This window comes from Monodelphis domestica, chromosome 1 (assembly GCF_027887165.1).
Source record: "Monodelphis domestica isolate mMonDom1 chromosome 1, mMonDom1.pri, whole genome shotgun sequence".
NCBI lineage: Eukaryota > Metazoa > Chordata > Mammalia > Didelphimorphia > Didelphidae > Monodelphis > Monodelphis domestica.
Genome location: NC_077227.1, coordinates 74,837,264 through 74,865,171, shown reverse-complemented (window position 1 = coordinate 74,865,171; position 27,908 = coordinate 74,837,264). Strand labels below are relative to the sequence as shown.

The 27,908-nt window shown below is 43.6% G+C and overlaps 1 protein-coding gene across 3 annotated transcripts; it reads left to right on the top strand.

The window, feature by feature from the left end:
- On the top strand, positions 1-27,908 carry GPRIN2 (G protein regulated inducer of neurite outgrowth 2). 3 transcript variants are annotated; one of them, XM_056801011.1, is made up of 5 exons: positions 1-139; positions 689-771; positions 1,744-1,900; positions 19,973-20,079; positions 20,944-27,908. In XM_056801011.1, exon 5 carries the CDS (start codon positions 20,959-20,961, stop codon positions 22,600-22,602), a length of 1,644 nt encoding a protein of 547 aa, XP_056656989.1. In that variant the 5' UTR covers positions 1-139; positions 689-771; positions 1,744-1,900; positions 19,973-20,079; positions 20,944-20,958; the 3' UTR covers positions 22,603-27,908. The 3 variants fall into 3 exon arrangements, with proteins under 3 accessions (XP_056656989.1, XP_007478697.3, XP_056656990.1); XM_007478635.3 differs by lacking the exon at positions 1,744-1,900; XM_056801012.1 differs by lacking the exons at positions 1-139; positions 1,744-1,900 and adding an exon at positions 324-378.

The window sequence follows — 27,908 nt, the reverse complement described above, 5'->3', positions numbered from 1 at the left end:
GGCAATCAGGGAGTGCTGCTTTCCGGGTTTATCGGCGAGTGAAAGTCCTCGGGGGATGCTGGAGCCCCTGCGCTGGGGAAGGCCCAGGGCTGGATGACAGGGGGCGGGCAGGGAGGACGAGGACCGAGCACTGTTTCAGGTCTTTTAGGGGAAACATTGGGAGACGGGGTGCAGGGCTTATACCGCTGCCCCATCCCGACCTTCCCCTCTCGGAGCTGGGAGTTCTGGCATTAGCAGGCTGAGGGGAAGGGGAGGGAGGGAAGGAGCCAAGGGAAGGGGGACCGTGATGGACAAGGAGAAGCGAGGCCGGGGGAAGGAGAGAAGGAGGCGGGGCGGGGCTGCAGGAGAAGGGGTGAAGCGGGTTAGGGGCAGCGGAAGGTAGGGCAGGACTAGGGGCCCCGGCGGGAAGAGCGGGCTGGGGGCGGGGCCCCAGGTGAGGCTGGAGTGGGCGGCTCCGGGCCCGTTTCCCCGCCCCCTCCTCTTGCTCTTCACCTTCCTCCTCCTTCCCCTCCTTTTCCCCTCCTCCCTCGGCTGCCGCCAGCCGGGCTCGGCCCGGCCCCACCTCCCAGCTCAGTCCCAAGAGGGCTGAGTTGCGGTGGCGGCGCGGCGGCGGGCGGCCTTGTCTGGGGCTCTTGGATTAGCTTCAACCTCCCTTATTCTCCTCCTCCCCATTCTCTCCTTCTCCCAGCCCCCAGCTCCATCTTCCCTGGGCTGCAGCCTCCGGGCACCTGTGGAGGAAGCCGCCGTCTCCGCCTCCCCGCCGGCTGTGAGGTAAGAGGCTAGAGAAGGGGCGGCAGCGGCTTCTCTTAGCCCTGGACTGAGGCGGGACACCTGAGGGTCCTGCATCCCAAGCCCCCATCTCCTCCTCCATCTCTCGGCGTCCCCGCCCTTGGCGCCGCGCTAGGGACGGAGGGAGGGATGCTCTGGCGGGATCTGATCCTGGCTCCTGACCCGGGTGGGGCGGAGGTGGGGGGAGATCGATTGAAGAAGCTGCTGCATCCCAGCCTTGCCCCACCCCTTCAGACCCGGATTTATCTTTGGGGGTGCGGGGGTGGTGGAGAAGTTCTAAGTCCCCTCCTCTCCTTCTCCCCCTCCCCCAGGCTAGCTGTTGAGCCATATGTACTCAGCCTGGGCTGAGAGGAGAGCATGATGTGTGCTCGAGTAACATCCTGGGGTGACCCCCTTGCCCAGAGCAGTGGTGCTCTGAGGCCTGGAAAGAACCAAGTCTCTGGAGACCGGCGCTGTGCCTGGAGTGTAGATGTACAGATGCTTGTGTGTGTGCTCACGTGGGTGTGGTGTGTGCAAGATGTTTACATGCATTTGCACATTGTGTGTAGAAGTGTATGTCCTGATTGCTGTGAGTCTGGGTGCACACGTGCCTTCATGGCCTCCTGAAGATGGACAGGGAGCAGCTTTGATGGAAGATTGTTGGAAAACCTTTCTCCCCTGCTCTTTCCTTCCTCTTCTCTTTCTTTTCTCCCCACTCCTCTCCAGCCTGTCCATATGGAAGTGTCAACAGAGCAGAATAATCCCCTCTAAAGAAAAAGCAGCTGCTGCCTGGTCCCTGGACTTCTCTGCTGGGCCCTCAGGGCTCTGCTGGCTCTGAGGGTTCTTGGGGGGGGTGGAGGGGACAGCTGTTCCAGTGACAGGAGAGAGCAGGCAAGTTCTTGGAGCCTCCAGGGCTCTCTTGGTGAGCTGTGATTTATGGCAGCCCACTTATCCCCAAAATGCCTTTCCTTCTAGGGTCCAGGGAGATGGCTCCTGCCTTCGTGCTGTAGCAGTCAGAGGTATTTGGTTGTATCTTTTGGTGTGCCCTTCACACTGGTGTTCCTGACTTGCATTTGGGGCTACTGTTTTCTCTGAAGTCCACTTTTCATCTTATCAATGACTGGGGGTGAAGGTGAGGTGTGAAAACAACATTTGTTGAAAACAACAAGATTTCCTACAAAACTTTCTGCTTTCGGTTACTTTTGTTTTTGCAGTACCCCGAATCAGAGAACCAGGTCATGGAACCCATTCTTGGTTTCATGAATTACACTTTGGGGCATCATGAAGGTGCCCTTGATGCATTATGATTCCTTAGTTCTTATCATTCCCTTTGCAGATTGGTACCTGCAGGATAAAGGGTAGAGGTGATTGCTATGATTGAGAGGGATCTAAGGTGTGTGCATATTATGTATATAGTTAGGCCATGGAAGGGTAGAATAGGTAGCTGCTGCCCATAAAATAATCAGAGGAGACCAGAAAGCACCCCTGTCCCTAATTTTCTCCCCACGACTGCCTTAATAGGCATCCCCTTTTAGAAATTAATTCCTTTGGATCTTGGAACTAATGTTCTAAACCTTGAAATGAGGCTTTAGTTGCCAAATGTGGTGTCTGGGTGAGTAAGCAAAGCCTTGGGATAGATGCTAAACACTAGAGTTTCTCCTCGTTTGTAGAACAGAGCCTTGAATTTGAGAGTGGGAAAGTCTAGGTTCTAGTTCCCTACTCTGCCACTGTATGAATGAGGGTTTGAATTTAGATCTGGAAAAGACCTTAAAGAACATTGAATCCAGTTTTCTCATTTTTCAGATAAAGAAACTGAGACCTAGAGAATTGTCTTGACTTATCCATGGTCACATAGATAAGAAAACCAGGATTCAGAGTCAGACCTTCTGATTTTAAGTCTAGTAATATTTCCACAATGCAAAAAACAAGGTTTCAGGGAAATGGGCATAAAATTTAGGTTTTGATTCTCTCTAAGATCCAGCTCTAACAGATATATAATAAGCTATGAAATTTTCCATAGAAAGTTCTAAAAGAGACAAGGCAAGTAGAACAGTACATAGAAATCCAGGACTTCTTGGTTGTGTTGACAGGCTTTCCTTGCTGGGGCACACACAAAAAAAAAAATGCCCATGGCACATCCTGATATACACATGTCACAGCCTGAAAAGGATTGGGAAAGAACTTGGCCTAGTTGACAGTGTATTGTCAGAGAAGTATCAGTATCACATGAGGGTATAAATAGGATTTTTCCTCCCCTAAGATAAAATTGAAACCTTATTTTTAAAAGATTGGATTTGTGGTAATTTAGGGGAAAGAAATATGGCCATTAGGCTGTTTCATTTAGGGTTAGCTTGGCCCTAATCTAAGGTCAGGGTAAATGGATACAATTAGATGTCTATTTAAAATGACCTGGTGGGTTGAGGCTCTGTTGGAGAAATGAGATCAGGTGTTGCCTGGCTGGCATGCACATGGCTGCAGCTCAGCAGAGATTTCATTCTTCCCCACTTGGGTGATCAGTACAGGGATTTTTTTTTTCTTTCTGTCACTCCAAGGGGCTGAGATTTAATATTGGTTTTTGTTTGTTTTGATTTTTAAAGAAAGGCACAGTTTGTACAGCAGGGTCAGAGGACAGGGCAGGAAAGCCAGAGAGTGCAGGGCTTGGGAAAATTGTGAACTGGGTCTGTCTTCAGCACCCTCTGCCTGACCCCGCCTTCTTTCACTGTTTTCAATTCCCATGGCTCCCCATGGGTGCCCCTGCTGCTTCTTAGGGGAAATTGAGCTGATAAACTAATTCACTCTAATCCAGTCCAATCCAGCCAACATTTATTAAGCACCCACTTGTACAAGGCTTTGAGTATAGAGAGAGTAAATGAAAAACAGACCATGTCAAGGAACTTATACTATACCCTAAAGTGCTGGCTAATTAATATGGCCAGCAGCCCTCCCTTCAATGAAGTAGAACCCATTGCCTCTCAAGGTAGCTAGTTTCATTTTTAAGACAGTTCTAATTCTAAAGATTTTTTTCTCCCCTCATGCTTGGCAAAAATATGCTTCCTTGTAAAAATCATAGGCTTATCATTCTAGACCTGAAAGAGGTCTCAAAGGCTATCTAGTCCTACCTCCTCAATTTGTAGATGGGGAAACTGAGTCCTAGGAACTGAGTCCAGGCTCTATGATCCCTGTCAGGGCTCTTTCCTCTTCATCTTTTCCACCCGTTTGCTCTTGGTTTAATAATAATTACAAAAGCCAGTAATTGATCGTATTTATGTAGTCTTACTATATATCAGGCATTATGCTAAAGTGCTTTACTGCTTTCTGCAGCCATTCAGAAGTTTAATTCACAACCACTCTGAAGACATATTGTGGAAGCCCTTGTCTGACCTCATGGACTCTTGCCGTTGTTACTTTTCTGTTAGATCATATAGAACTGGTCTTGGTCATATCATACCCAATTTTACAGAGCACTTGTGGGTTTACTTGCTTCATAATACCCCTGGGAGGTAAGCAGAGCAAGAATTGTAATTCCTCCTTTAAGCTGAGGGCACTCAGTGCTGGGAAATGAAGTGACTTGTCAAAGAACATATAGTTAGCAAACGGGAGTCAGGACTTGAACCTGATGCCAGCCTGCTATGCTGGTTGGTTCAACTCTTTGTCTCCCTAGTGCCTGTGTGGCCATAATCCTTTAAGAAAGGAAGGCAGAAGATTAAGCAAAAGAAAACAGGAAGAAGTCCCCATTGGCAGAACTCAGATCCTGAAATTTATCTAGGGGATAAGGGTGGTCTTAATTTCCCAGAAGACTCTGGGAAATATATTTTTGAAACATAAGTGCTATGCTCCAGTCAGCAATGATCAATTATGACCACCACCCCCCTTCTTTTTTGGCATGTTGAACAAATGATTACAATGGTGGCGGTCCTTGCCATGCATTCTAATGGGGGTTTTCATTAAGTGGATTGTTAAAAGCTTTGGAAATCTTCCAACATCTCATCTTTCTTTTCATTTGGGGAGTTCTAGAATGCCAGAGAATAGAGTAAGGACTGTGGGGTTTGCAGGCTTTCAGCTTTCTGCTCCGAAATGGGCCATTTTCATTTTACACTTGGGTGCTATAAATAGAGTTCCGCCTGAGTTATTTTGGGGAAGGGTGAGGGAGCATTTAAAAAAAAGTTGACAGCCTTATCCCTTGGCTTATTTGCCTGTCACTTTTATGATACATGATGGAAAGAAAATGAGAATGCCGGGGATACTGTTTCACCAATGAGCAGTTTCTGATCTTCCTTTAGCAACATTACCAACAAGATAGAGAGGACCTTTGAAAACTCAATACGCCTTGAGCCTTTTTTCATTCATCAAAAAGATTGCTTTGTGGACTCTACCTGCCTTGCCACTTAGGACACTGTTGCTGTATCTTGGTGAGTTATAGTGAGTGTTGACTTTAGTTTATTTTCAAAGGAAATAGAGTCATATTCATTGTGAATTAATCTGTTTCCTAATAATGAAGTTGTATTCTTTTTTTAAAATGTGTGTGTACATATATGTGTGTGTGTGTGTATACTTAAATATATTTGTGTAAATATACATATATATATATATATATATATATATATGCCTGCTTTGGTGCTTGCACGCGCACATGTGCACACACACACTTGTTACAGTGGGAGATCGCCAAGTAGAAAGTAATGGTGCCTTTTGGAATGAGGGTGTTAGTGTTAGATGGCTTCCACTGTATTTTAGACAGGCTTATTCTCTTCTGTCTAAATCTGGATGGACAGGTGTTTCCAGGGTAATGGTAATAACTCACACATATAGCTTTTTTAAAGGACTATGTGACACTTTCCTCATGTCAAATTTGCAAGGCAAGTAGTCAAAGTATTATCATCCTTTTTATAGAGAAGTGACTTGCTTACGATAACACAATATCAGAATTCATATTCAATCCCACACCCAAACCCAACATTCTTATACAACCTCCCACAGCTGAAGATGCTATATTGATTTTTCCTTATGATGACCTGCAGCATCTCTCATCTATAGTAGGGGAATAACAAGTCAATTGATAAACAATACTTCTATTTATGTTTCTGTTTTCAACGCTGTTAGTATCTTCTGCTTTATTTTTATTTTTTTTTAAACCTTCCCTTCCCTCTCAGAATCAATACTGTGTATTTGTTCCAAGGTAGAAGAGCAATAAGGGCTAGGCTTTGGGAGTTAAGTAACTTGCCCAGGGTCACATAGCTAGGAAGTATCTGAGGTCAGATTTGAACCCAGGATCTCCCATCTCTAGGTCTGACTTCTCAATCCACTGAGTCACCTAGCTGCCCTTCTTCAGTTTTATTTTCACTGGCTACCCCATGCCTGAAATTCTCTTCCCCCTCTTCTCTCCTCTTAACTTCCTTCAAGTCTCAGCTAAAATCCCACTTCTTCAAGAAGCCTTTTCCTATTCCTTTTAATGTCTAGTGTCTTCTCTTTGTTGATTATCTCCAATTTATCTTCTATATCTCTTGTTTCTGTAGAGCTATTTAAGTGAGACTGTGAGCTCTTCTAGTGCAGAGCCTGTCTTATGTCTTTGTATCCTGATTGTTTAGCACATTAGAGGCCCTTGATAAATGCTTGTTGACTGACTATAGGTGTAAATTAGTATATGAAAATGTTCTTTGAATCTAGTTCTTCATTTACTAGTGTCCAGAATCAAGCCAGAACATTATTCATTTGACTTTGGGAATAAAAATATAAACACGTTTCATAAAATAGGCTAAACATTTTTTTCTGATACAAGATTTCAGCCTTAATAATGAAAATACAAGAGTTGAACCCAAAAGAGACTTTAAGAGACCATCAGGTCCAACCACATCATTTTGCAGATAAGGAAACTGAGGCTCATTGGTGGACCAGTTTGCCTAAGGTTTCAGAAATGGTACAACTGGTATTCATGCGCTGGTTTTTTGATTCAGAATCCAGGGAGAGAGTTTGTGTTGTAATACCACCCTCACCTCCTCCCCCACCCCCACCCCCACCCCCAAAAAGATAGTACTGAGACTCACAGCCTGCAACAGCTGGGAGGAAACAATCCCTGACCTAATCTAATAAACTCTGACTACTCCTCTCAGTGCTGCCTAGTTCCCATTTCCCCTGTGGGGATGGCTTCCTTTGAATTGTGCTAGATACCTTTTCAGTTTCTAGCTTAGTCTTCTAATCACCTCTTCCTGTCAGTGACCCACTATGTGCTGAAGTTAAGCCTCTGGCTCTCAGGTGGCCAGAGGGTGCTGCCTGGATAGCTAAGACTGAGGGGTTGATATGCTCTGCATTCACAGCAGAATCCAGCAGAGAGCTGACTGGGTAATTTGGGGGAGGGGTGGTTGAGGGAAAAGAGATATCTTGATTAGCAGCCAACACTCACAATAGGAGTTTCTTTGTATGTCTTGATACCAGCAGTATAAAGAAAAATGACTTAATACTTCCTGGGGAATGTTAAGTGTAATTAATTGCCTAAGTAAAAATGGAAGACTTGGTCCATGGAGAAGCATGGTGCCAAGAGAAGCTGGCTGAGCTGAGTGGCACATGGAGCCAAAGGATCTTGGGCCAGAATCACAGTGAAGCTAGATTGTATAGGTGGATTAGTGAATAGAGCCCAGGACATGGAGTCCTTCAAGAAGACCCAAGTTGGAATTCCTGTATCATGAATTTAGTAACTGTGTGACCCTGGACAAGTCATTTCTCTTTCTATGCCTTGGTAAAACAGATGTGTTAATTAAAAAAAAATTTATATGATAGAAAAGTAGCGCAGTGGATAGAGTAGCAGGCTTGAAGTTGGGAGGACTTGGGTTCAAACTGAGCCCAAACACTTCCTAGATGTGTGACCCTGACAAGTCACTTAACCCCAACTGCCCATTCCTTGCCATTCTTTCTCAGAATTGATACTAAGACAGAAGGTAAGAGTTTAAAAAAAAAATAAGCATTCATCTCAAGGACTGTTGTGAGTTAAAATATTTAAAGCCATTTACAAACCTGAAGAGATTTATAAAACTATTATTATTATGGGAAATATAAAGGGTGTCAGAGCAGAGAGGAGTTGGTGGGGGACAGTGGGATTCAGCCCTTTTCTACAAAGGAACTCTTAGAGCATAACTTCCACTCACACAAAGAATCTTAACCCACAGTTCTGAGAAGTTGAATCTAGATATTTTAAATTGGGAAGCATAGGAAGAGCAGAAGTGGCACGAGTCCCTCTCCTCGTTCAGGGAGGTTGCAGTTTTTTCTCCAGATATTTCCACCCTAGAGAACTATAGGGAAAGGCATTTGTGGAGGGGGTCAGCCTTCCTCTCCACGAGGTCCTTTCAGGCCATCAACACTACCAGTGCAGAATACTGTGCAAAGTACTGTATAATCAATCAACAAATCAAAATGCTGAGAAATACACAGCTGGTAATCATAACACTGAATGTGAATGGAATGAACTCACCCATAAAATGCAAGCGAATAGCAGAGTGGATTAGAATCCAAAACCCTATCATATGCTGTCTACAAGAAATACACATGAGGAAGCATAGGGTGAAAGTAAGAGGATGGAGCCAAATCTATTGGGCATCAACTGATAAAAAGAAGGCAAGAGTCACAATCATGATATCTGACAAAGCCAAAGTAAAAATAATCAACAAATATTTATCAACCCTTATGATGTGTATCATGGGCAGAGGAGCTAGGAAAATACTCTGGGTTGAAACAATAGACCCAAGGAACTTTTGCCCCAGTAGGAAGCAAAGATTCATTACTTTGGGTTTTCTCACTGGACAGATAAATCACCCAGGCACAACTGGGGGCAAGCCAACAGATAGTCATTTCCTTTATTCTTGAACTTGGGCCATAGTGTATCTTTGTAAAAACTGCCTGCTTATGTTTGAGGCACTGTTATGGCTGCTACTTGAGCTTACAAAGACGAACAAAGCTTCAAAGGAACTCACTTTTTGGAGAGGCAAAACTCAAACATATTGAAAGTTAACTAACCAGGGCAACTAGGAAGCACTGTGGATAGAGTGTTAGACCTGGAGACAAGAGGACCCGAGTTCAAATTTGGCATCAGGTACTTCTTAGCAGTGTGACCCTGGACAAGTCATTTCACCTCACTTGTTTGGCCATTTCCACTCTTCTGCCTTGGAACCAAGGACACTAGGTAAGGCTTTAAAAAAAAGTTAAAATAAGATAGTCATGCTGCCCATCTTATTTTTTTCACCATTAAGATCAAAGAACCATGTTCTTCTCTAATTCAGATAATCCCCCCGACCCACCTTTACCTTTACAAATCCCTTGGATGATCTGTCTTACCCTTAATACATGAACCTGAGAGAAATATCAGGGTCTAAGGGTCTCATTTGGCTTTATGCATTTAAATTCCCCAAGGACATGAGCCCATTGCAAATTCCCTGGAAAACAGAAAGTAGAAGTTTATATACTGAGGACTTTATCTTCATGTTTTTGCAAGAATGAGGAATGCCTTTTATTGTTTAGTTACTTTACCTTTTGATAGTACCTGTTCTCAAAGTTCTTTGCCTCTTAGGTGGTAGTTGATCATTACCCTTACAATTATAGGTTTCTGGCCAGCTAGGTTGCTCAGTGGACAGAGAGCCAGGAGATGGGAAGATCTGGGTTCAAATGTGGCTTCAAATATTTCCTAGCTCTGTGACTAGGCAAATCACTTAACCACTCTTCTGCATTAGAACTGATAGTATCAATTCTAAGACTGAAGGTAAAGGTTGTTTTGTTTTGTTTTTAAATCACAGCTTTTTATTTTGTTAGCATACCAAACAACCGTAATTCCAGAGGACTCGTGATGAAACATGCTAGAGAGATGATGGACTCAAGAGAGCAGAATGAAGTGGGGTGAGGGGGAGTTCATGCAGGAATTTCTTTTTTTTGAGTACATTTTTGTAATGCATTTTGGTTTTTTTCCCCCTTTCTTAATGGATGGGGAGAAGAGAGTGAAGGAGGGAGAGAATTCAGGACTGAAAATAAAAGAAAATTGAATTTTAAAAACTCATGGGTTCCTAGAGTCAGGTCATCTAGTCATTTAAACAATTCATAAATATTTCTCTAAGGGCTTACTATGTGGTGGGCACTATTCAAAGAGATGAAGATACCAAGAAAGGCAAAAGACAGTCCCATCTCTCAAGAAGAAAGTCTAATGATGACAACACCAGGTGTGACAAGGAAATCACTTTAAAAGACTGATATGTACATATAAGATAAAGAGAGCAGATAGAAGATAATCGTAGAGAGAAGGGACTAGCAGTAGGAAGAACTAGAAAAAGCCCAATAGTGTAGCCTTTGACTCAAACATGAATTTCTTCTTCAACATCAACTGGATATTTGGTACTGGAGAAAGAGCCTTGGCTCTGGGGTCAGAAGGACCTGGGTTTTAGACCTGTCTCACATACTCACCACCTTTGTGACCTTAGACAACTCACTTGAATTTTCTTGGGCCTCTCTTTCCTCGTGAGAGGGTTAATCTAGATGGATCTGAGGTTCATCAAATGTCATCAAGCTGCTACTTGAAAGTAGCCCTTTCTGTTTTGGTTTTATATGAATATTTTCTTACAACAGGGATCACTATGGAAGTATGTTTTATATTATAATATATACAATCCAGGTTAAATTGCTTACCATCTCTGAGAGGGAGGAAAGAGATAATTTGGATCTTATAATTTCAGAAAATGTATATTGAAAATTGTTATTACATGTAATTGGGAAAATAAAATATTTTTGAATAACAAAAAAAAGTAATCCCTTCCACTTTCAGAAAGCTCTCCTGGTTTTATCCTCAAGGGACAAGCAGATAAATCTATTCCCATTTCCACAAGACAACTCTTAAAATACTTGAAGTACGTTATCATGTGTCCTCTAAGGTTTTTTCCCCTTCAGTCTAAGTATGCCTACCTTCTATTTTCCTTCCATTTTATTTTTAAGTCTGTATTCTTTCCCTCCCATCTCTCCCCACTCCACACCACTGAGAAAGCAAGAAAAACTAAACCCCATTAAAACATGGAGAGTCAAGCAAAATGAATTTGGGATTGGGAAAGACAAAAGGGTGGCACATCAACTGAACTTTGAAAGAAACTCAGGGATTCTAAGACACAAAAGGAAATGCAGTCTAGGCATTGGGTACAGGTTGGACAAAACAAAGAGGTATTTCCCCTCCATTGGATCTAAAATCCAGATAACTTAGAATGTTTTCTCCTAACCTATACCTCTTAGCTTCTAGCTTCCTTCAACTCAGTTCTCAAGTTCTGCAGACCTTTCCTGATTTCCCCAGGCTTCCAGTGGCTTCTGTCTTCTCTCTTTATATTGAGTTATTTTCATGTTTATTTCTTATTCCCTCTATTAGACCAATACAATGTGAGAGATTTTTTTAAACTGTTGTCTATCGTCTTAGAATCAATACTGTGAGGGGGCAGCTGGGTAGCTCAGTGGATGGAGAGCTAGCCCTAGAGACGGGAGGTCCTAGGTTCAAATCTGGCCTCAGACACTTCCCAGCTGGGTGACCCTGGGCAAGTCACTTGACCCCCATTGCCTAGCCCTTACCACTCTTCTGCCTTAGAGCCAATACACAGTATTCATACCAAGACAGAAGGTAAGGGTTTAAAAAAAAAAAAGAATCAATACTGTGTAGAAGAGTGGTAAGGGCTAGGCAATGGGGGTCAAGTGACTTGCCCAGGGTCACCCAGTTGGGAAGTGTCTGAGGCCAAATTTGAACCCAGGACCTCCCATTTCTAGGCCTGGCTCTCCATCCACTGAGCCACCCAATTGCCCCCAGATATGAATACATTTTAAAATGTGTAATATTGGGGTTTGCCTATTATACCATCTTATTAATAATTTTTTATCCAGGAGAGTCATCCTTACGTTGGCCAGATGACCTCTAAGGTCCAAATCCTTCATTTCATAGAGAAGAAACTAAAACTCAAAAGGATTAAGTGATTTGTTCACACAGTAAGTGGCTGAGCCAAGACTGAAGCCAGGTTCTATTCTCCCAGTCCTCTTGTCATTTATGTTAACTCATCACGTATACTTGCTAAGCATGAATTTCCTTTCTTATATGGAGCAAAAAGAACATTTAAGTATAATTCTTGGGCAAAATCCTGCCTTGGGTTTTTTCAGGTGTTCATTATGCTCATAGGCTTAATTAAGAAAATGGATTTAGCAACCTTCTTCCTCTATAAAGCTTATAAATAAATAAAAGCCATGCTGACCAATTGGTCAGAAACTCCCATCTCTGAGCTCAGATATAGGGCAAATGGATACTTTTGTGTAAATCTCAGCCTTTAGCTAATCTTTCTGGGAAAAACAAGTCCTGGTGGCTTGTCCTCTGGGACAGGGTGACTCTTGGAACTTTGATGGGATGCTGGAGACTTATTATCAATTCAGTTTAACAAGTATCAATCAGTCTGTAATTGTTAAATTCCTGGCATGTGCCAGGTAGTGTATGAAGGAGGAACCTATTACCACTTGCCAGAGAGCTTACATTCATTCTAACAGGAGAGACGGCAGATGTTTATATGAGGGAAAGCAAGTATTTATAGTGCTTGCTGTGGACTGTGCAGGCAGTGAGGTAGCACAGTGGATAGAACACTAGGTCTAGAGTCAGGAAGACTCGTCTTCCTGAGTTCAAATCTGACCTCAGACACTTAACCCTGTTTGCCTCAGTTTTTTCATCTATAAGAAGAGCTAGAAAAGGAAAAGGCAAACCACCCCAGTATCTCTGCCAAGAAAATGCCAAAAGGGATCACATAGGGTTGGACATGATTGAACAATGACTAAACCTGAAAAAATGGACTATGCTAAGTACTTTACAAATATTATCTCATTTGATAAAAATATAGCATAAGCATAAGGTGAATAAATACAAATATGTACAAAGTAATTAAATACAAGGTAGTTTGGGAGGGATTATGGGGATCAGGAAAGGCTTTATTCAGAAAATGGTGCTTCAGCTGTGTTTTAAAGAAAGAGTACAAGGTAGAGATCAGAAAGCAGTGCGTTCTAAGCTTAAGATATGGATAGTACAAAAACTCCAAGAAGTGGGGTAGTTCTTAGAGGAAAAAAAAGACCAGATTGGTTGGATTGCAGATTTGTGTGCCTGGGGAAGAGGAGAGATGCCTTTTGAGGGTGGAAAGATAGGTTGGGGTCATATCACATAGGGCTTCAAAATCTAAAAAGAGGAGTCTAATTTTTTTTTTCACTTTAAACATTATTTTATTTGGTCATTTCCAAACATTATTCATTGGAAAAAAAGATCATTTTCTTTTCCTCCCTCCCCCTCCCACCACTTCTCCCATAGCCAACACTCGATTCCACTGGGTATCACATGTGTTCTTGGTTCGAACCCATTTCCATGTTGTTGGTATTTGCATTAGAGTGTTCATTTAGAGTCTCCTCAGACATATCCCCTCAACCCCTGTAGTCAAGCAGTTGCTTTTCCTCGGTGTTTTTACTCCCACAGTTTATCCTCTGCTTGTGGATAGTGTTTTTTAGATCCCTGCAGATTGTTCAGGGACATTGCAAGGAGTCTAAATTTTATCCTAGAAGAAATAGGATGCTACTGGAGTTGGTTAAATGGAGTCTCCTGGTCAGATCTGCATTTAAAGAAAATTATATTGGCAACAGTCTATAGACTCAATTGCAATGGAGAGAGACTTGAGGCAAGCAAGGGGACCAATTAGGGGATTGTTACAATAACTTAGGAGAGAGTGATGAGAGCCAGAACTAAGATCACAACTATGTGAGTAGAGAAAATGGGTCATGTGTGAGAGTTGTTGTGAATAGATCTGGCAAGGTTGGCCAAGGATATGTAAGGTGAAAGAGAGAGAGGAATTGAGGATGATGCTGGGGTTATGAACATGGTAGATTGGAAGGCGTTGTTACCAACAGAAAAAGGGAAATTTGGAGTGGGAGGTTTTGGAGGGAAAGATAATGATTTTAGACATGTTGAGTTTAAGATGGCTCTAGGGCATCCAGTTTGAAATGTCCAATAGGCATTTGTGATGTGAGACTGAATCTTGGGGAAGAGATTAGTACTAAATTGATTTGTGAATCATTTGCCCATGGTGCCAATGGAAGTGACCAAGAAAGACCGTTAGAGGAAGAAGAGAACCTAGGGCAGAACCTTGGGGGAACATCTGTAGTCAGGAAGGATAATGTGAATAATGAACCAGCAAAGGAGACTGAGAAAGAGTGGTCAAACAGGTAAGAGGATTGGGAGAGAAGAGTGTCACAAAAACCTAGAGAGGAGAGAATATTTAATAGGAAGGGCTCTTTATCAGTGTCAAATGGAGCACATAGGTCAAGAAGGTTTAGGGCTGAGAAAAGGCAATCAGATCTGGCAATTAAGGGAGCACTGGTACCTGGAGAGAGCAGTTATAGTTGAGGATCTAGGATTTTTTCTAAGGATGGGGGAGATACGGGCATATTTGCAAAAGAGAAGGTCCAAGTGCGTAGAGAGAGGTTGCTATTTGAGGGATAATATTTTGAGGATGCCATCTGCTGGAGAAGACAATAGGACTTGGTCCAAGCATACATGTACCTCTTTATCAGAGGCTGGGGGGAAAGAAGAGAGAATGGGAGATGATGTCAAGAGGTTTTCAGGTAAGCATAAGAGGAGGGAGCTCAAATCAGAAAGCTGCCATTTTTTTTCAGTAAAGTAGAAGATTCTCAGCTGAGAGAAAGTGTGGGAAGTTTGAGGAGGGAAGAAATGGTTGGGAATAGCTTCTTTGGGAAGTGAGCTAGGAAATCAATTAGGGAAGAATCTAATATTAAGTGCTTACTATATGAGGCTGTTTGCTGGGCAATCAAAAACAAGACCAAAATATTCCTTTCCCTAAAAGAATTTAGATTTTTTTTTAACCCTTACCTTCTGTCTTGGAACCAAGGCAGAAGAGTGGTAAAGGCTAGGCTATGGGGGTCAAAGGAGTTGCCCAGGGTCACACAGCTAGGAAGTGTCTGAGGCCAGATTTGAACCCAGGACTTCCCATCTCTGGACCTGACTCTCAATCCATTAAGCCACCCAGCTTCCCCCAAGAATTTATATTTTATTGGATTCTTGTCTTTGGTGTCTACCAATAATGAGCTCTGACTTTAGGCAAGTCACTTAATCTCTTTGTGACTAACTGAATCTGGGTCTCAATTTCCTCATCTGTAGAATGGAAATTATAATACTTGTATTACCTGTCTCATGATCAAATGAGATCTCACCTTGTTACTTTTACCTTTGTTATTTGTACTGGGGTGCATAAGGACAAGTTTCTGGCTTGGCTTTAGATAGCTTTTCTGCTAACTACAAGCTGGATCAATATATCTGGAGAGGAGCTTCTAGCTAGTTTCTTCCTCTTCTTTCTGCTCCCTAGCCTCATCTATCCTTCCACAGCCCTGCCAATTCAGCAAGCTTCTATCTAACTCTGTGCAAGATCTAAGTCAAAAGAGTTGAGCATGGTTGGGAAAAGGTCAGTGTTTTTTGCCTGAAATATCCTACTCTCAGCTTGACCTCAACAATTATCCTAGAGTTTGGGCTGTGTTGGTTGGTGGTTTATTCCTGCCTTTGTCCCAAAGTGGATTTTGAAAACTCTACCCAGAATTTTTAAGGAGTTTAAAATTCTTCAATGAGAGAGTAGCTAGGTCACACAGTGGATAGTGAAGTCTAGATTCAATCAAGGTCCTGGGTTCAAATGTGGCCTCAGATACTTTCTAGCTCTGTGATCCTATTGCCTAGCCTTTACCACCACTTTACCACTCTTTTGCCTTGGAACCAATACACAGTATTGATTCTAAGATGAAAGGTAAGGGTTTAAAAAATAAATAATTCCACGTAAGAAGTAGTGTGTGCCTGCAAGAGTGATGACTGTGTAAGTAGAGGAAATGAGAGCTATTGTGAAGGTAAAAACAAGAAGATTTGATTTGTGGGGTGTATGGAAATGAGGATTAGAGGGTGACACAGTGAGTTTTCCATTCTAGATGACTGGGAAGATGGTGGCACCCTTGAGAGTAATAGGATAGTTGGGAAATTACAGATTGGGAGGAGGAGAGTTTGGCTTTGAATATGTTGGGTTCAAGATGCCTCCAGAACATTCAGTTCGTGATATCTAAAAGTGATGGTCTTCTCATGGTTCTTTCACCTCTTTTACTATTCTATTTAAATATTTCTTATTGGATCCTTATTCTTTTATTATTTCTTAAGTATGGTTCTTTCCCAAGACTCAGTTCTTAACCATCTTAGTTCCTGCCTCTAAATCCTCCTTTGGCTACCTCATTCACTCCTGTGCTTTCAATTATTTCTTGCTTATATGGAGGGTAGAATAAATGCCTATTTTGCATTTTATATTCTATGTCTCTCCAGAGCTCTAGTCCTATACTTTTCTTTTTTCATTTTTTTTAACTCTTAACCTTTTGTTTTAGGATCACTGCTATATACTGGTTCCAAGGCAAAAGAGTGGGAACGTTAGGCAATGGGGGTTAAGTGACTTGTCCAGGATCAGTCTGAGGTCAGGTTTGAACTCCAGACTTTCCATCTCTAGACCTGGTTCTCTATCCACTGGCTACCCCTAATCCTACACTTTCAGTTCTCTGATGAATGCTTCTACCTTGGAGTCCTTCCAGCACCTTGAATTCAACATATCAAAGGAATCTTTTCAGCTCTAAATCCTCAATCCTGTCTTCATCTTCCCTTTGCCCTTCCCCTTCTACCTTTTCAGTTCCTAGCAATGACACATCCCACCATCTTCTTCCCCATGACATTTTTTAATTCCCCCTAGAGGTTGCTGGGTGGCACCATAGTGCATAGAGCACTGAGCCTAGAATCAAGATCTGAATTCAAATCTAGCCTCAGATACTTGCTACCTGTCTGACCCTGGACACCTGCCTCGGTTTCCTCAACTGTAAAATAGGGATAATAACATCTACCTCCCAAAGTTGTTGTGCAGTTCAAATGAAATAAAATTTATATAATATATTAAGCATAGGCGAGGTGCTTAATACATTTTTGTCTTCTTCCTTCCTTGCAGTTGATTGATTGACAAGTCCTGTTAATTCTACCTCCAGAATAGTCTTAGCTTTTTTTATGCGTCTACCTTTCTTTCTTACTAGGAGCTACCTTTATTAAGGCCCCCTTTTACCTCTCTGTTGTGATAGCTTCCATCCATCTTTTACCCATATGATCTTCTTCTCTATCCTTAATCCCGTGTGGGTTAGGCTGTTTTCTTGAGCACAAAAATCTTTGGGGGCTCACCCTGACCTACTAAATAAAGCATAAACTACTTATCTTGGCATTTGAGATGCTCCATAGTCTTCACTCAGGCTGTTTGTCTTTCCTTACATAGTCTATCTTCTTGCCAGACAGGATTGTTCACCATTTCTGTTCTTATCTGCCCTTGCTTATGCCTAGAACCAGCCATCTCTCTCTCCAGATATTTCCTTTCTTTCAAGGTGCCACCTCCTTCATATGGCCTTAACCCCTGCTCCTCTAGCTAGAAGCAATCTACTCTTGTAGTATTTTTGTCTAGACATTCCATTTATATTTATCATGATCTACCTTGATTTATTATTGGTGTAAATGTTTTTTTTTCTCCTTATTTCCTTCTGTTAGACTGTATACTCTGAAGGCAGGTGCTATAAGTGATTTCATCTTTATACCCCCCCCCCCAATTCAATGTATTCTACAGAGTTCATGCTTAATAAAAGCTTTTTAAATTTTTTAAAAGGGCTTTTTTAAGTTGCAAAACTCTGTTTTGGCAAACAGGAGTTTCCCAAGTTCTATGGATCTGAATACCTGTGAAAGGTAGGTGAGTGAAGATAGAGGAATCGTGGATGGTTTCCAAGTCTTTTAACACTCCCAGGCAGTTTGGCAAATAATCGGGCAAGCAGGAATGGAGCCAGGTAGATATGAATGCAGGGATTTCTGGGAGCAGAGGTGACCCAATGGCATTAGCATCAGGTGAAAAAGTAAATTATTGGTACATCTGAGGTGTTTCTCACTCACACTCTCTCTCTCTCTCTCTCCCCCCCATCTCTCTCCCCCCCCTCTCTCTCCCTCTCTCTCTCTCTCTGTCTCTCTGTCTCTCTCTCTCCCTCCCTCTCTGTCTCTGTCTCTCTCTGTCTCTCTCTCTCTCTCTCTGTCTCTCTGTCTCTCTCTGTCTCTCTCTGTCTCTCTCTCTCTCTCTCTCTCTCTCTCTCTGTCTCTGTCTCTGTCTGTCTGTCTGTCTGTCTCTCTCTCTCTGTCTCTCTGTCTCTCTCTCTCTCCCTCTCTCTCTCTCCCTCCCTCCTTCCCTCCCTCCCTCCCACTGGCTTCCCCTAGTTCCAATCCCTGAGAACCTGGCAGAAGTATTGGTTAGTCAAACAAAAAGTGGGGCAACAAGTAAAGGGCATAGATTTGCTTGCCTCGTTCAGGAGAGCATCATAAAGGTCACTAGCTTTGATCACAAGCCAGTCGTTTGTTAAGGCAGAAATTCGTTTCAACTAAATCAGTTCTGTGGAATGAGTGAAATTCAATTCAGGAAATATGTTAAGGAGCTACTACTCTGAGCCCAGACATGGTGCTAACCTGGTGATATGAAGACAAAAAAACAAGTAAATTATCCCTTTTTCAAAGGGGTTTATGTTCCTACTGGTAATAAGGAGCTGCAGTATCTATTCCAAGATCTACAAAGGAAGAATTTCAGGAGGGAGAGACATCACTGGCATCTTGGGGATCTGGGAATACCTTGTCTCCTGGAGGGGATGGCCCCTAAGTCATGCGTGCCTTGGAGGAAGCAGGGGAAAGCATCCTGCATTCGATGAATTCCACATCCATCCCTCTAATCCCTTTTCTGTTTGCCCAACAATTCTGAGTGCACTCGTACTCCACATGTCAGGATGTGTTTGGTTTTGTTTGCTTTGGGAACATCTTGGTAACTATCAGAAGCAGTAATTTTATTGATTTCTCAGTCTGACTCAGGTTACAAAGGAAGTTCTCTGTTGCCCAGGTTGTCCACAGCAATCTGGTCTGAAGAGCACAGCTGGGTTGGGTGTATACACTTTAGAATGAGGTTAGAGGGTCCTTCGAAGCCCAAAGAGAAGCACTGGGCACTAACAGATAACAGGGCAGTATCCAGAATTGAGAGGCAGGCACGAAGCTACAAATAGACTGGGGAGAGGGGGAGCCTTCCACTTGACATGGGGAGATAGGAAGAGGTAAAGGTAAATAGATACCTTTTGTGCAGGCAACTGGAAGGTATTTCATCTCCCACCTTGTGCCTTTAAACAAGCTTTTCCCCATAGCTGGAATACACTCCCTTCTCAACTCCCCCTTTTAGAGTCTCTGGGTCCCCTCAAAGCTTAGCTCCAGTGAGTGGTACCTGCTCAAAGAAGCCTTTCCTCGTATCCCCAGATTCTAGTGCTTAGTACAGTACCTAGCACATAGTAGGCATTTAATAAATGCTTATCGATTGATTGATATGCTTTCTTCCTCCCTATAATTCCCTTGGACTTACTTTTAAAATATTTTGCATGCATTTACATGCATATGTTGCTTCCCATTTATAGAATGTAAGTAAGCTCCAATAGGACAATGATTCATCTTTCCTTCCTACCTTCCTTTCTCTTTTCCTTCCTTTCCTCCTTCCCTTCCTTCCTTCCTTTCCTTTCTTCCTTCCTTCCTTCCCTCCCTTTCTTTCTTCCTTCTTTTCCCTCTCTTTCTTCCTTCATTTCTTCCTTCCTTCCCTCCCTCCCCTCCTTTCCTTCCTTCTTTCCTTCCCTCCCTCCTTCCTTCTTTTCTCCCTTTCTTTCTCCCCTTCCTACATTACATTCTTCTCTCTCTCTCTCTCTCTCTCTCTCTCTCTCTCTCTCTCTCTCTCTCTCTCTCTCTCTCTCCCCTCCTTTTCTCTCCCTCTCTCTGTTGTTGTGCTTTTGTTTTATAGGATTTTTTTGTATTCACATTACCCACCACAGGACCTGGCATATAGTACCTACTTAGTAAATATGTGTTGGTTGATGATAGATTGCTGTTTTATTGAAGGGAACTATGTTTATGGGCTTAGACATGCTATTGGGTGAATGCCTGTTCTCTTTAAACCCTGAATCCCTTAGTTCCTTGATATTGACTTTCTTTCTTGCTTTGTTGATCTTTGTGTTTCTTGGCTCACTTTTTTCCCCTCCCAGGCTGAGTTGTTCTTTCTTTCTTTTATGTTTACAGAGGACAACTTGAAGTTTCCCTGAATTGTTCTTGCCTCATTGAGTGAGAAGATGAGACCAAAAGGGAGAACCTAGGTGTACTGAACATTTTTTTAAAAATCCCAGAAGGTAAGTAGGTAGACTTTGTTTGCATGGGCTGTGATTTGTAGGAGGGTTTCATTTTCTAGAGCCCATCTTTGTTCAACAGGAATGAAAATTATTAAATTCTCCTACCTAAACCATGCTAGAAGAGAATACTAAGAGACACCTAGGTGGTTCCATAGACTGAGAGCCAGGCCTAGAGACAGAAGGTCCTGTCAATACATAGTATTGATTCTAAGATGGGAGGTAAAGATTTTAATAAAAAATTAATTAATTAAAAGAGAATACTAAAACTTTGTTAGAGAAAGCCTAACAGTTGACAAGCCCACACCCACTGTTAACCTATGTTTTGCAAGGCTGGTTTTCTGTTCTTTTTTTGTGGAGACAGAAAAAATAAAGATAATAATCACTGTACTGCCAGTCTCACCAGTTTATTGTGGAGAACAAATAAAATTATTTTATAGACCTAGAGAATAGCAGATCAGGAGGGCATACAACAGTTACTCTCAAATCTTGATTATTCTGTTGCTTACTAGCCAGCTTTATTTTGAACATAAGGAAACTGAGGTTTAAGTTATATGAATTGCCTAAAGTCACATGACATATGAGGGAAAGAAGTAGATCTTTGGAATCCTGGTAGTTTTCCATTCATTACACTTCATGATCTCCCTTTATTAAATCCCCCTGGCCAAATCGTGGGCTCCTAGGGGTCAGAAAATACTTATATTTCTTTGTATCCTCCAAAGAGCTTATCATTGGGCTTAACACATTTGGGGCATTCAATATAGACTTGCTGAATTGGGTTAAATTTAATTTCTGGACGGGTGAAGCTGAATCGTGCTCATTTGCCATTTATTCTGCCAAATCTCTGAAATTCTGCTCTTCTTGTAGGGAAGACTCTTCGCCATGGCCACCAGCGACTCTCACCCAGAGTGCCACCCAACCTCAACTCTCCATGGCCAACCCCTCTCCAAGAGTTCCTCCAACCTCCTGGGTGAAAGACCAGGCAATGGGCAAGAGCTCCGGAAGACTGTCAGTAGCACAGTCTGCCAGAGTCCTACTGAGGAGGATGACCCAAGCCAGCTGGCTGGAGCAAGCGGCATTGGGGCCACAGAGGGAAGAGAAGTGGAAAGCACACTGAGAGCAGCCAGCCATGTCTCGTGCCCAGCCCCGGCACCCTCCCCCTGGCAGGAGAAGAGCTCAGTGTTCCGCTCTAAGAGCAGCACTGTTGGAAATGTGTACTTCATGGGGGAGAATGACCCATCACCATCGAGCTTGGGAGTGCCAGGGGTTGTGGTACAGCGAAGTCATTCTGATCTAGCGTCAGGCTGTAGGCATCTCAGCCTCAACGTGCCCATGGAAGCTAGTGTTAGCTGTTCTGCTCTGGGCTCCTCACCAAGTGGAAGAAGCGGCCTCGTGCCAAGGAATGTGTTGATCCAGAGGTCTGGCATGGGGCATCATGACAGCGTGGACCCAGATAGGCAGCCTCCTCATCTTGACCCTCAAGGTTCTGCTGGCAATAGAGAAGGCGATCCAGTCTCCCAGGATGCTGAGGCTGGTAGAGATGCAGTCGGTACTTTACCTGGCACGGTGGTAGACATCCAGATAGCTGGTGACAGTAGTGGGGGTGACTCAATTCAAGATCCAGGTGGCAGGACCCAAAGTAGCATCCCCCCATGCTCTGTGCCCATGGCTCCTGGGCACATGGCCACCCCCTCTTCTCCCTACTGTCCTAGACAAGCAGAAACTTCTGCAAAGACGAGTGATACCCACTCTGCCTACTGCCACCCCCTGCCCATCCCAGCCCTCCAGGTTGGCCCTGGGATGCTATGCCCCATGAATGAAATGGGCGTCCCTGGATGCTGCCATGTCCTGTCCACGTCAGAGATTCTGACATTTCCCAAGCTGGTGTCATCCGTGAGTGAATCTGGCCTCCATAACCAGCACTTGGTTAGATATCGCAGACTGGCAGAGGAGGCCCCTGTTTGCATTCATTGTTATGCCCCGACCAAGTGCCCACAGCAGGAATCCACAGCAGGTTCTACACTCCAGCCAGCCGCAGACCCGATCACCAAGACCAAAGATGTGTCGACCATGACCTCCACTGGAGACCTGGCTTTGGGACCATCGGCCTCTTTGCATTGCAGGGATGCGGAGGTACAAACGGCTCCGTCAACGGCCTGCAAGGCGGTGGCCACCAGCCCGCCCCCTCTCAAAGATCAGGTGCCCCCCCACGTATTCCCGGAGGTGAACCTCGAGGTCAGCAGAGAGGAGCCCAAATCCCCGGTGCGAGAGGTCAGATGGGACGAAGAGGGGATGACGTGGGAGGTGTACGGAGCTTCCGTTGACCCAGAGGTCCTGGGCTTGGCCATCCAGAAGCATCTGGAGATTCAGATCGAACAGTTCCAGACGGTTCCCTCGAAAGAGGGCACACAACCCGGTGGTGAGGAGGCCCTGATTAAGGAGGGAAAGAGAAGGCCATTTCGAACCATGATCCAGTCCCTGAGACGTCCTAGCTGCTGTGTCCACTCAAGCACAGCTGTAGAATAACCGAGATGCCCTTTCCTTTCTCCCCTGAGACTTTATGGGAACGGCCAGTTCCCTATGCTATAGAAGACAAATTATTCAGGAAAAAAAGTCCATGCAAAGCCTTCTGGGATTGGGATGCCAGCCTGTTTGAAGAAGAAGTATCTGAGGCAGTCATTTCATTAGCAGCCCTTGGGTAGACCCAAGTGGGAGGAAAAGGGAAAGAGGTAGAAATTGTCCGTCGACTGCCATTGAAAAATTTCTGCCTGTTGACTCATCACCCATCTCTGCCTTCCTGTGCTGGAGCAAGCCTCCAGCTCATTATTTAGGTGCCATAAGCACTGCAGCGTGTTTCTGGGGTTGAAAGGGAGGATCCTACCCATCGCATCTCTTCTTCCTGGGGACAAGCTTTCCAAGGGGAGCTCTGAAGCATTGGCGGTTTTCCTTTTTTCAGTGTTAATATTGGTTAACCTCATTTCAGACCTCATGCTGTAGTCTTACGAAACCTCGATACCAAATGTGAACCCTCCCCCAGCCCAGCCCAGCCCTCCACCTGAGAGTGATTGCCTTTCAGGCCTCGCTCGGTTAATGAATTACTAAGTGGCTCGGGGACTTCTGCTAGGTCTGAGTTATTTCTTCACTGCAAGTAGAGTGGACGGTTTCCAAATGCCTGCTTCAGAACACATTGAATCGCAGTGGGTATGACCTGTGCCTGGGTCTTGTGAACAGGCAGGACCGTGAGCGATGTCTGCTTTCAGGGACATCCGTAAGACGTAGGGTTCGATGTCAGGGACCCCAAGAAAGGACCCTCGCCCCCACGCTGTGTGAAGCTGCCCCCAACTCCACAATTGAGCATCTTCCCTGTACTTAAGGCTCTCTGGCCCTTCTCAAAATGCAAATACCACTGGAGAAGGGGTGTCACACATTAAGCCTTAGAAGTCACATAAACTTCCCTGGGAATAAGCTCCTTTTCTCAGAACAAGTTTTGATGGGGAAGGTAGAGACAAAGGTGCTGGGATGCCTAGAAATTCCCACATTTCGTAAGTGTGACTACACCATCGTGGTCTTGGGAAACCATACCGTATAAATGCAGCTTACATTCAAGGAGGCAGCCCTTCCCTTCATTCCCCCAAGCCCAGGAACCTGGGGTATCATCCTGTCATTTTGGGGGTTCCCCACAGACACTCAGCCAGTAGCCCAGACTTTTACATAACAAACTGCAAGACACACAGGTGTTGCCTTTTTAATGATGACACGAGTGCTAGTGAGGTCCTTTGGACATTGCATGGGTCCCGTCCCCCATACAAAGAGCTTCAGAGTCAGCATGTGTGTTGTAAAGTTGGCAGATGGATGGATGGTCATCTCTTTTCAACTGAGCCCTCAAGGCCTCTCCAGATCTTCCCGTGCGGATCATGGAATATGGACGGATGCCAGGCTGCCTGCACGATCATTTTTAAACCAGGAAAATTGGATCTGGAGAAGAAACTAATGCCAACCTTCCCCTTTGTTTGGGGGAAAAGATCTGAGCCTGAGCCTTGAGTTCTCCTGGTTGCTCGTGACTGTTTTATTTTATTTTATTTTATTTTTTTAAGAAAGAAAGAAACCATCATAGTATTCTGGTACCAAAGTGAACCTAATCTGTGTTCTTTTTGCACTGATCCATGCTGCTTAGCACCTCAGTTTTGAGATTTGTGTGTGTATATGTATGTGTATGTGTGCATTGTGTTTTTTTTTAAATGATATGTAATGAAAGGGCTATTATCACCCAGTGATATGAAATGTGCTCACACTGCTTCCTCTGATGCTTTTTCCTCTCTTCTCTGTAAGGTTGTCTCTTGTGCTATTTTAGTGTATTGGTATGCATGTGATCGTTGTGGCAACATGAAAAATGTGCCGCCCTTGGTGTACAAAGCTGACATTTCTAAATTGTAGCTCCAAAAGTTGATACGGGTGTGTGCTGAGATGCCCTCATTTTCTCCTCTGTTCTCCCTTTTGAGCAGTGGCAAGGGATCAGCTGGAATCTACGACTAGAGCTTGGGGTCAATCAATGGCCAGGCAAGAGGTCAGCTGGAATCTATGGCTAGAGCTTGGGGTCAATCAATGGCCAGGCAAGAGGTCAGCTGGAATCTATGGCTAGAGCTTGGGGTCAATCAATGGCCAGGCAAGAGGTTAGCTGGAATCTATGACCAGAGCTTGGGGTTAGTCAATGGCCAGGCAAGAGGTTAGCTGGAATCTATGACCAGAGCTTGGGGTCAATCAATGGCCAGGCAAGAGGTCAGCTGCAATCTATGACCAGAGCTTGGGGTCAGTCAATGGCCAGGCAAGAGGTCAGCTGCAATCTATGGCCAGGCAAGAGGTCAGTTGGAATCTATGGCCAGGCAAGAGGTCAGCTGGAATCTATGACCAGAGCTTGGGGTCAATCAATGGCTAGGTAAGAGGTCAGCTAGAATCTATGGCCAGAGCTTGAGGTCAATCAATGGCCAGGACTTGAGCTAGTTCTGTGGCTATCTTGTGCTCCAGTTTTGATTGGAGTGAAGAGTTCCATCTGGGTCCAGGGGTCAGTGTTAGGGCTAAATCTGTGACTGGGGTTGGGTTGGGATCAGTCTCTGACTGAAATTAATGGTCTGTCTTTGGTTGGGGGGGGAGGGGGTTTGTTGAGGATTATAGCCAGATTAGGCAAGGCCCAGTTTGTAGCTAGCTTTACATTCTAGAGGTATAAATTTGGAGCTGGCACGACAGACCAGTTGGTCCAACTTGTCTCATTTTGCCAAATAGCTAATAAGTGTCAGAGGTGGGATTTGAACCAAAGTCTTCCTGGCTCCAAGTCTAAAACTCTTCACTATGCCAAACTCCTTATCCTAAGGCTTTGGCCAGGACTAAGGGTTTAAAGGTCAGGACTCAGGTTATAGCCACAGTTAGGGTATCAGTCTATGGCCAGGGTTAGAGGGTCAGTTTGGTCACAGAAATTAGCTCTTAGCTCAGTCTATAGTCTGTATTTAGGGGTTTGGACTTAGATTAGGACTCAATCTAGGACCAGAGTTGACAGAGGAATGCCACTGTGGCTGGATTAAGGATTTTGGCTGATTCCTAGGTTGGGGTAGGAGTGGGGTCGATTTGTATTAAAGGTTAGGGAGTTGGTCCTTGGCCAAGGTTAGGGGTTAATCTTTGGGTGCAATTAGGAGCTCAGTCTCTTATTGGTATTAAGGGATCAGGCTGGGATTAGGGATCATTTTATGTATAATTAGGGCTGGAGTATTACGAATTTGTGGCTGGGTTTAGGGTACATTCTCAGTCTCCTACCAGTGTTAGCATCGCAGCCTCTAGTCAGGGAACCTAGGGTGGTGATTATTATTTTTTTCCTGTGCAAAGCTAACTGGCCTCTGTGGGGACTGAGCCCAAAGTGCTGCCATAATTATGTCTAAGTTCTAACTAACCGAGTTAATTAGTTCCAAGTCCAACAACTCAGTGATCAATGTGGGCTTAATAATGAAATTGGATCAAGAAAATGCATCTGTCCAGTTCAGCCATAAGTCTGACACCTGCTGTGGTTTAATGTTTACAATGTCACTAGTTCAGTCCTTTGGTTGTGATTTTATTTTATAATATGACTTTTGGGGTTCCCTTATGATTGTGTGTATTTGTTAAATCAATATGAATAAGAAGGCAGCTTCCAAAACTTTGCCAAGATGGTGGTTCATTTCATGCACGTGCCTAGCGATGAAAGTTGTCCCCCCCACTGTAGAATCAAAGGAAAGCCACATCGTCAGGGAAAATCAATAGTCCAAAAAGGGATTTGTGTAGTAAGCATAGATCCAAAGTCAGGGTGGATTAGAAGATGAGGTTTTTTGAGTATATGAAAAACAGGCGAAGGGGCCCCATACCCTGTCTCAATTCATTTGCACCAGAGAAACTGAACTTGGTGAGAGATGGGGTAAGGAAGCTTACAGGGTTGGGAAAGGAACAATCTGGAGATTTTTTATTAATTTATTTTGGTTAGAGCACATCTAGTCATTTGTGGTATAGAATCATGAAGTCTTAGATTTGGTTGGGACATTAGAGGGCATCAAGTAAATGGTTAGGAAATTTAAAAACTATCCCATTGATGAGGAATCCATCTTTTACTTTGTAAAACAACCTGTTCTTTTGTTTAATGAGTTTAATTTTGTAGAATGAGGGACTTTACCCTGAGATGCATCCTCCCCTTTCCCCAAAAGCTATTCCAGATTTTAGATACTTTGTAGATTAAAATCCTTTCAGAACCATAGTTTGTAGGTGCTCACCAGTGTGTTTACTTTTACTAGTCGTTCAGGAGGGGCATAAAGTTTAAAACAAAGGCATTTAATGAAATAGCATCATGATGGCAATTAACAACAGAACATCCAGATAGAAACCTTGACCTCACTCCCACAAATAATCATACTCTCAGTGGGAAGACCAAATACGTATAATATGCCATTGGGGATTTGTATGTTGCCAAAGCACTTACAACTTGGAGCACACAAGCGGGGAATATGTGTGACTTGGGCACAGATACGAAGAAGCAACACACACCTCGGATGCTGCACATCCACCGATATCTTCTGGTTGGTATATTGTGGTGAAAAACAGCCTGTTCTCCAGGCATCAAATCTCAGCTTTTCCCTTTGGGGTTTTATATCTTCCCTCCAGTTGTTATTGTTGTTCATTTGTTTTCAGTCATGTCAGACTCTTCATTAACCCCTTTGGGGATTTTCTTGGCCAAGATATGGAGTGGTTTGCCATTTCTTTCTCTAGTTTATTTTACAAATGGGGAAATGTTAGGCAAATTGGGTTAAACGACTTGTTCAGGGTCACACAGCTAGGAAGTGTGTGAGGTCAGATTTGAACTCAGGAAGATAAGTCTTCCTGACTCTAGACCTGGCAATCTATCCACCATGCTTCCTAGATGCCCTTCATTCCTGGTAGTTTTCAGTCATCTTCAGAATAACCTAATATCCTGCCCCAATTCTACCAGGAATGCTGTGGATAGTAAGCCTCTTTGCTCAGTCAGCTCCCTTTTAGCCAATGGCTATGAAGATTTTATTGGCCCCAGACAGAAGATTAAAGGTGATCAGGCCAACATCACATCAATTCTTTGAATGATTTTATTTTTATAATGTTTATTAATGTCTTTATGTGCTTACATCACAATAAATGTACTTATATATCCTTCGTTTATCCACTCCTATTCTTCAGTTTTAACAAAGAAAACAATCAAGATAAATACACCAATGGCTATCCAGATAGGCTATGTTTGCCATCCATAGTTTTCTGATTCTGTATTCAATACTGTTCACTGCATTTCTTCAGAA